The sequence below is a fragment of the Gymnoscopelus microlampas genome (assembly GCF_963454915.1).
Source record: "Gymnoscopelus microlampas genome assembly, chromosome: 19".
In the NCBI taxonomy this organism is placed as follows: domain Eukaryota; kingdom Metazoa; phylum Chordata; class Actinopteri; order Myctophiformes; family Myctophidae; genus Gymnoscopelus; species Gymnoscopelus microlampas.
Window position 1 is genome coordinate 1,990,747 of NC_139956.1, and position 9,675 is coordinate 2,000,421.

At 39.7% G+C, this 9,675-nt stretch overlaps 1 protein-coding gene across 1 annotated transcript in view; it reads right to left on the reverse strand.

The window, feature by feature from the left end:
* Window positions 1–1,715: 1,715 nt before the first annotated feature.
* LOC311034813 (uncharacterized protein) overlaps window positions 1,716–9,675 on the reverse strand; it is a 19,160-nt gene continuing 11,200 nt past the window's right edge. The window contains exons 7-12 of the mRNA XM_084042829.1: window positions 7,768–8,298; window positions 7,509–7,660; window positions 6,611–6,831; window positions 4,438–4,567; window positions 3,548–3,636; window positions 1,716–1,919 (exon numbers count right to left, since the gene is read on the reverse strand). Of these exons, the coding sequence (XP_083898955.1) occupies window positions 1,769–1,919; window positions 3,548–3,636; window positions 4,438–4,567; window positions 6,611–6,831; window positions 7,509–7,660; window positions 7,768–8,298 (1,274 nt within the window). The 3' untranslated portion in view covers window positions 1,716–1,768. The remainder of the gene's footprint in view (window positions 1,920–3,547; window positions 3,637–4,437; window positions 4,568–6,610; window positions 6,832–7,508; window positions 7,661–7,767; window positions 8,299–9,675) is intronic.

Here is a 9,675-nt window from a genome sequence, read left to right on the forward strand (position 1 = left end):
TTTTACTGCACAGCACTGAATGATTCGGTACACTGAAATGAACACTCCTTCCAGGGTTTATAATATCAATGTAAAAACCCCATAAATGTAAACATCCCATAAATGTAAGGACATCCCATAATACATCCCATCATATCAATGTAAAAACATCCCATCATATCAATGTAAAGATAATATGAACGTGCCAAAATATTGAAAGACTATCCATCATTGCCAGTCTGGCAACCAAATATCGGGATACTACCGAGCCAGAAACGATACCTGCTACTGTTTAGATTCCTCAATAGAACTATACTGCACATCAAAAAACAGTGGTCACAAAACAACCTGTGATATGGCTTCTTTTATATTCCTTAACCGATTATATGACAAAGGTTATATAATGTTTGATCATGAGCTGGTCCAGCCGGCTCTCGTTCACTGCAATGTATTTCACCGAACCTCCGGTGCGAGTTTGCCACGCATGAGTGTCATGGCGCATGCGTCCAGCACGCCTCTTCCTTAAAGGGATAGTTCACCTCCAAAATGAATTTTTTTCTATCGATTACTCACCCCATGGAGCCTTGAATTCATGGGGTTTCTTTTGTTTTTGTCGCATTCCTGAGATAATAATTTGATGACCGGCGAAGTCTCTGGTAGAAGACTTAAAGAGTCTCCATTGAGTGTCCGCAGGTCATCAAAATTATTGTCTCAGGAATGCGACAAAAACTCAAGGCTTCATGGGGTGAGTAATTGATAGAAAATAAGCCACTTTTTGGGTGAACTACTCCTTTAAATGACCTTCCTTGGTGCTGGCCAGAGTGTGGTTGCATGTCTTTGTGTGAGTGGTGCTATGTGCCTCCTGTTTGTGTTTAATTAATGTAATTAGTTCCAGCTTTGTGTTGTAATCAGAGGCAGTTGTTTATGCTGTTCTCATACAGACATGCATGTATACTCTGGGGTGCTCCTTCCATTCCGACATCTCACCACTCCGACTAGTGGCTTCCGCGTGCGGTTAAGGTTAGGGTTAGGGTTAGGTATAGGGTTCGTCAACGTCGGAAAGGCGACATGTCGGAAAGGAGAAATGCACCCGTATACTCTTGTTGTGCACTTTGCCATTTCATTTGACACATCCACTTGATTCAACATCTTTCAGCTAGTCTACTTTTCTCTTAACAAATGAAAACCCAATGGCTTATTGCTTTACAAAAGACAAGATCTAGGTTGAACGATGTAAACAATAGGTCCCCCATTCCAGCAGAAGGAGACACACATCACGAGATGTGAAACCGCAGAAAAAAAGAAAATTAAGTTTGATTTAGTTTTCCTGTGTTTTTCCCATATTAAACAGAGTTAGATTGTTGTACAATCGTCACATTACAAAAGGTAAACGTTGTGGTAAATACATACGTGTCTAAAACATTTTGTATTTCTTTAGTTGCTCTGATCTGCTCACAGGAAAGGATTATTCTTCAGACTGGCAGACCGACTTGTGATTATTTTCACATTCTGTGAGGATTACAGAGACATTTGAATGAAATCTTGATCAGGGACGTGCGCTCTGCACTCTGTTGCATTGCTGAGGATTTCTTTGTGTCTGTCCGCGTGAGCGGGCATGCTCAAACATGTGGTGCGCGGCCCCGACCGGAGCGACTAGGAGCGGCCAGCAGTCCTCGCTCCGAGTTCGCTCCTACCATTTTATAAACCCACCCCGTGACCCCCCACTACGTCCCGTGCCGCCCCAGCTCCACTCCACTCACATGTTCTGCTCTAAAGGGTTTGTGGACTTTCATACAGCACTGGTGAAGACATCTTGTGTGTGAAACATGTCCTTCAGGGAGGGCCTTGAGTTCCAGTCTTGTTCTTTGGCAAACTTGTAAACTCCTCCAAACAGATCAGGAAACATCTCCAATAGGTCAACACCAGCTGCATCATCAGCACTGTAAACAGAGAAAGCAGTGTCACTCACCATCTGATGGTGGGTATAATAATTCGGTTCCAAGTAGGAACCCAATCCAAGTTATCTAGTATTGTGTACCCCTAGACAAAGGCTACATATCTGTAAGGACCTGTCGGTGGCTACATCACACATCAACACAACAGACAGACAGCGTGTCCATATTATATGTTTACATAGTTATGAACCATCTAAAATGCATGCATAATGTAATACTGTAGTGTGTAGCAGTGTCGATTTTGTCGACTAAAACCGAGAACAGAGATAGGACAAGAAATTTTATGTTGGGTTGCGCTCAGGTGTTGCGCTCTGAAAATAGCAGATGTACAATCACGCTGCGACGCGTTGTTGTGAGCTTGTAGATCGGTTATTTTCAGCATCCAACCAAGTGTAAAATCAGCCACACACACAATAGATTAGAATAGATTTAGTGGACTATAATCGTATGATATTTAGTCGACTGAAACTAGACAAAAACTAAAACATTTCAGATGACTAAAATATGACTAAAACTAAATCAACACTGGTCCTTCCACCACGAATGCAGTTACTGCTGTTATTGCTCTGTGGCACTGTTCAGTTTTCTCTTTGGTCAGCTTTCCTTTTATAACCAACATGTTGTGACAGAGCCACATTTCTATATTTGATTGCTGGAATGTTTTGCAATTTATGTTCAAATATAATGAACCATTAGACTGATGACAGACTGGAATTAAACACAACTTAAAAAAGAGTTCTGAAATAGCATTAGCAATCATCAACATATTATGGCAATAATATTTGTAAACCCACTATTCAGGGTTTTTTTCTCTCGTAATATTTAGTTTTACAGAGTTATGTCAGTGTAGCCAGTATACATACTGTACATTCAGATCCATTCCCTTTCTCATCCTGCTTTGTGAAATACGATTTTGACCATTTCACGTCTACAAACCCTTACCTCCTTCCTAAGTAGTAAGCTTATACTATATCCTTTTAATTCATGTCATCTACAGTATGCCTACATCACTGAATTATATTGTTTCCATAACACTACAAGCACTGTTAGAATTGCACCGTATAATGTAGTTGTTTCATTTTCAGGAATAGTTAAACGTGCTAAACGTTGTTTTTGACAGTGTTTTTTTTGAAGATTCAAATGGATTCCTAAATTTAACTGAATCAAAGCATGCACACCAATTACCTAAATAACATAAACATATGGTGTTTCTTCAATTAAGTGTGAACGGTGCCCTTAGGTACTTCAGCGTGGGTTCTACTTATGTACATTATGGATTCATGCTTTTGTTTTGTTTGTTTGGTTTGTTATGTTTGTTTATTTCTTCTAGTCAATTCTTCTAGTTGAAATGTAACAAATGTAAAAGGGATAGGCAATAATAAGCTATTAGCTTCTGCCTATACCTTTTCGATCAGGCTAAAGAAATGCTTTCTGTGCATTGTTCAAAGAGTATCGAAATAAACTATTCATTCATTCATTCATTCATTTGGTGCTAAAATAAAATGGACTTAACATGACTTTGAACATTGAGTTTTAATACTCAGGGAAAGTGCTTCACAAGAAGCGCTTTATAAATGGACGGGACTGTTGTTTTTAAATGCAATTAAACTTACTGGTGCTCATGGAGGTTGTGAATGAAGCGCAGCAGTCCAAAAGAGTTCTCAGGGTAGGACTCCATCTTCTGAACCAACTCAGGTGGAAACTGGAAAAAACATACAACTTAAAGATGAAATGCACTTGGAAACAAAAAACATGGAAAAGAGCCTGAAACTAGAAAATGCTGTTCCTGAAGAAACAGTGTGGACTCTCTATGTTGGTAGCCAGAATGCAGTAGTTAGAATGTTAATAGTGTTGAGTATTAGTACTGTTAAGAGTGTTGACAGACGGCCCTGCCCCTCTGTCTCACTGTTGGCTAGCCGGCAGCCATAGTGATTGGCAGAGTGAGCATGACTACTGACTTGTTCACACCTCATACCAGTTTAGGTTTGCCTTATTTATTTAATTTAGTCAAATAAAAATAACTTGTGCCATGTAACGTTATTACTTTATGGGTTTATGGCTATTCTTTTGACAAATGATTATATCTGGCTTTGCTGCATTTCCCCATTCGAATGAATGGGATTTCTTTAGCGATTAAAAGTTAAATATCTCGAAATGTAAAAAACATATAAAAAATACAATGGCAGCCTACATGTCCTAAGCACGCCGGATGATGTAGAGTTGGAACAGAGTTTCTAGGTAAAAAGGACTAATTAGGTGCCAATAAATGGGCAGAACAATAATTAGACCTGAGGCTGCATAAGTAAGTAGTGAGGAAAAGTGTATTTGTAAGGCACATTTCATATACAAAGGCATTTAAAAGTATCAAAAAGGAATTACAAAATAAATAAAGAATAGAAGGAATAAAACATTAAAGCATGGAGTAAAAAGGTTAAAGTGCAATTGTTTGTTGTTGTTTTTTCCCCACACTATTAGTAATACACATCAGTAATACAAGAATTACCTTCTGTTTCCAGGTGTTGAACTGTCCCTGCTCAGCATACTGGTCCAGTACAGTGATGAGGTCCTTGTCATCATCTGGACAGTTCTCAACCTCCTTTTGGTTTCCAATCCTTCTCAAGTACTCTACTCTCCTGAAAGAAAGAAGAAAAAAAAAAAAAGTGGGTAGTGAAGAAAATGCAAAATGTAGTTGGCACAATGGTCTATGGCAGCCAGGGGTTCTCAAACTTTTTTATACCACGACCCCATATTTTGAGGGGGTTTTTTTGCGACCCCATCCCCCCTGCCGCGATCAAAAACTCTGCGAGGGGTTTAGCCAAAATATGTTGCTAGAAGTTTAACTTATTGCAACTCCGGTGGTTCTAGCCTAGAGTCGTGTATCAGTTTTCCACTTGGGGTGATTTGACGGCATGAGAAATACGATGTATGGTGTGAGGGCGTGTGAATAGCTTCATTTGCGTGTGACTCACTCACTGTGTGAGAGTTGGCAGCTCTGGGCTGAGGTTGGACGATATGGTGAATATATTGGCAATCGGATTCCTCGATAATTCAACTCTTCAAATATAGCCAAATTAAATGTAAAGTGCAATACAAAGCGTGCACGAAATTTTCATTAATTTGGGCCATTCTAATAATGATTCTCGTTGCACTGATTTCCAACGAGTCTAGGCTACAAAACACAGTCCCCTCCCCGGTACTGAATGGAGCAGAGGAGAGCAGAGGAAAGAGGGAATAGCTTGTGCTTTCTTAATTGTATATTTATATCAGCTACTGTACATTTGATGTTAGCTGCATATATATTTATATGTTCAAAGACGAGCCGAGCTGTAAAAAACTGAAATGAAACTAGCTTTAGTTTCTGCAAATCCTCGCTGTGCATTTGCAAGCTTGATGATGCAGGAACGCATGTCCCCCCGGTCTCACAAGATCCAGCACTTGATTCTTAACTATTGCTGTCAAGACTGGATATTAAAACTTGTGTCAGTTATGTTTATATCACCACTCAATCAATGCGATTTGAAATGTTTGAGTTTGCTCGCGTTGCGAGTGCCTTTAGGGGGGGGGGGGCTGCGGCCTGGGCGGGTGATGATTATCCTGCAGCGGCATGGTTTATTATTTTGTCCTTTATTTTGAGGATGGAGTGTTTTGCCTTGCCATATCGGCCAATGGTGTAAAAAGCTGTAGGCTACTCTGCTTCAACGTCAATTCATCTCCTAGCCTTAGCCTTAGCCTTGGATTAAGACTATCATAGACGTATTTTATCGATTTTTACATTTGCATATAAAATGACTCGATAAAATGCTCCTAGCCTGTGATCTTAGCTTAGTTCTGAAAATAATATCCTATGGTAATGAATCGATATGTTTTACAATTCTTCATTGTCTAGTCTAAACAAGCTTTAGTCAGTGAGAGAGGTGCATGGCAGCGGAAAGACAGTCGTGCGTTGTCTCATCTCTGTTCTTGACATTATGCCACGTTACTATAGTAACCCGACACTGCACGTGTTACAGCCGAATGTATACTTTGTAGTACGCTGAAAATGGCAGATCTACAAGCTCATTAATTCCTCCCCATACACATTTCTGTGTTGTCACTGCTGTTATATCCTACTACCAGTGAGGAGCCCCACGGGGAGGACGTAGATCCTTCGTCCTACTCCTCCCGCTGACAGGCCCGGCCCCCTGCCCGTAGGAGTGACTTTTACCACTGCGCCACCCAAGCGCCTCATATGTTGCAGAACTTAAATGTAGTGTTGTCTAATCTAAATGTGTCGTCATGCAAATCAGTCAGCTCCATATATGGGTCAGTAAATGGCGAGTATTGGCCTACTGGGAGTACGCGTATGATCTGTGCAACGGTGCCAGAGATTAGTTGCGCACAGACAGACACACAAACGGACGGACATTGGCAAAAGCATAATCTCCGGCCTTCGGCTGTCCGGCCTGGCGGAGACAATAATGATGATGATGATGATTGCTATTGCTATTATTATTATTATTAATAATACTAATAATAATAATATAAAATAATAAATAAAAGCATTAGGCTAGGCCAAGTTAAATAGGTTACTTTACCACTGTATCAAACTGATTAAGATTAGCTGAAATAATGGTTAGGTATCAGTGAATTAATTAATAATATGTGGAATGGAAAATGTTTGACTGTTTCTATCGTACCTCTTGTTTGACCAGAAGTAGGGATGATCCAAGCATTCCTCCACAGCAGGTCGTTCCTTTGGGTCTTTATTGATCATCCTCTCGATGAGATCCTTGGCGACCACATCCTGAACATGGTCCAGGTTGTAGTTTCCTTCCAGAATGTTGGTTCCACATTTAACGCCTTTACCGAATGGATGTTGTCCTCCAGACAGGATGTAATATATTAACATCCCAGCCACCTTAAAAATGAGCATGAACATATTATGATTCATATTTGTATTGTTATACAATACACAAGTTACAATAAGGACATTTGCAAACATTTTGAAGAAAACAAATAAATCAGAAAAGAAAGAAACACAGAATATAACAAAAGGGAACAAAAAGGTAGCTGTCCACTTTGTTAATAAGCATGAGTATATTAATAATATAGTAATATGTACAATATAACTAGAAAACTTAGGTCAGGATTTAGAAGATGTTTTTAGAATCAGCCTCAGGTCTAAATGGGTTAAGTCATCAACACGACCGTTTTTGATAACATCAGGGATCCACTTATTGCCATATTTACTCTATGGGTCATAAAGTAGTGGACACCACACTGGGTACTCTGACAACCGGTACAATGGGTGTTCTGACAACAACTACATCAAGTACAACGGGTATTGCATAAACAGCTGCATGCATTCCAAACTTGCATAATTCCCGACTTACATAATTTCTGAGTAGAGTATCTAACATGATTAGTACTGTGGTAATGGGTACCGCTTACAGTGAGTACTCTGATAACAGGTACAACGGGTATTACATAACCAGGTGGTGATGCATGCACTCACAGCATGCATCATTTCAGACGTGTGTGGTCCCTGAGTTAGTAGTTAATTGAATAGTTCTCACACAGAATAAAAAAAAATACCTGGATATCAGAACTTCTTTCATGTGAGACAGCAACCTTATCTTTTTCCACAGTCTCCGTTGCATCCCAGACATTCGTTACTCCACCTGATGCGGTTGCATGTCCTAAGAGTAGGGTGATTAAATCTGCCAATCTTGCCTTGTCTTCATTATCTGCAAGGCAAATTGGGTTAATCGATCAAGAGTTTTAGATTGATAAATAAAATCAGTATAGGTTGCTTATATATCTGATATATTTTAAAAATGTTTTTGTATCTTACCAATGAAGACATTCTGGGGCTTGATATTCCGGTGGATAATTGTAGGATTCTGACCATGAAGAAATCTTATACTCTGGAGAACCTGATTAGCAAGCTGGTTCCTTATCAGATCAGTAAGGTTGCGTTCAGAATTAGTGATGTAATCTGCCAGGGTGTATTCATACAACTGAAGAGCAAGGTAACCAAAGTCCTTATCCTCTGCAGAGTCAACATATCGTACAATTGAATCATCTTCAAGCTTTAGTAGACGTAAAAAGTCTTTCTGGTTCTTCAGCTCTAGGTAGTTGGTTTTAGTCATTCTTTTCACTGCGACTTCAGTGCCATCATCTTTTAACCCCAAGAAGACCTGAGTTCCATCAATTCCCTTTGCAATGCGGAATTCTTCATCTGCCACAAACAGAAGACTCCTAACTTTGATAACTTTACAGTCATCAATGTTTGCAAGCTTCTCTAACTGTGGCCTCCATCTTTCACTGACTGAGATCCATTTCCGTGGTTCTGGTGTCGTGATCTCACTGGATCCTGGTAGCTCTGTAATGGTAGTCATGGAAACTTCATATTCTGAGGTTGGTTATAAGATATGATACAGATAACGGGCAACTTCATATATTTACATACTAGTCCATATACAATACCAGTTGCTTTTTTTTATCATAGAATCATATGGAGGTACTTAAAATGAGACGTTCTCAAAAGGTGATTGTACAGGTAGCAGAATATTATTACACTCAAGTGGAGGACGTTGATAGTACATAGTGTATTGACTATACAATAATGTCCTATGAATGTACTGTATTGTAAATGTCTAGCAGTCAAACCCAGTTACTGTATATATCACAGGTTTGAATTTGGGAAATGTGGGGGTGGAGCAGATTTAGCTGTCCAAACACCAATTTCTAAAATGTATATAAGATGCCAAATTATAACTTAGGTACAGTTCTTCACATTATTTTAATTCCTAGTGTTTAAAATGATCTGTTCACACACACTCTAGCTCTGTTACAGCATCTAAATGCATTTTTGTACTGAGCCTTATTCTACTCCTCATAACACACACACACACGCACGCGCGCGCGCGCACACACACACACACACACACACACACACACACACACACACACACACACACACACACACACACACACACACACACACACACACACACACACACACACACACACACACACACACACACACACACACACACACACACACACACACAGTTGTATGGTCATGATTCACCAGTAGCCTGGATTGCTTGATTCTAGGCTTAAAATAATTGACATAAATATTTTTGGAAATCTCTATGGGAAAAATGAATGGGCTCTGGATCGATGGAACCACAAAATGGCCGTCGCTGCTATGCCCTATCCACAAGTTTCCTAGGGCGTTGTGGGCATTACTTCCTGTCAATTTGATCCAATCAAATCCAATCAAACCCGATGACATCCAATGAAATCGACAGGAAGTGATGCCCACAACCCCTAGGAAACTTGTGGATATGGCGAATATATTGGCAATCGGCAATTAGTTTGAATCCAATCGTCTTATGTTTTATTGGCCGATATTTGTCATTTTATTTTGCAAGATAAATGTAGCCTAATGATCTGCCTCCTGGAGAATTCAACTTATGAAATATAGCCAAATGAAATGTAAAACGCAATACAAAGCGTGCACAAAATGGTAATCAATTTGGGCCATTGTAATGATTCTAATGATTATAAGGCATGTTCTTGTTGCACTGATTTCCGACGAGTCTAGGCAACAAAACTCAGTCCCCTTCCCTGTAGGGTTAGGTCTCACAAGATCCAGCACTTGATTCTTAACTTTTGCTGTCAAGTCTGGATATTAAAGCTTGAGCCAGCTATGTTTATATCATCAGTCAATCAATGTGCTTTGAAATGTGAG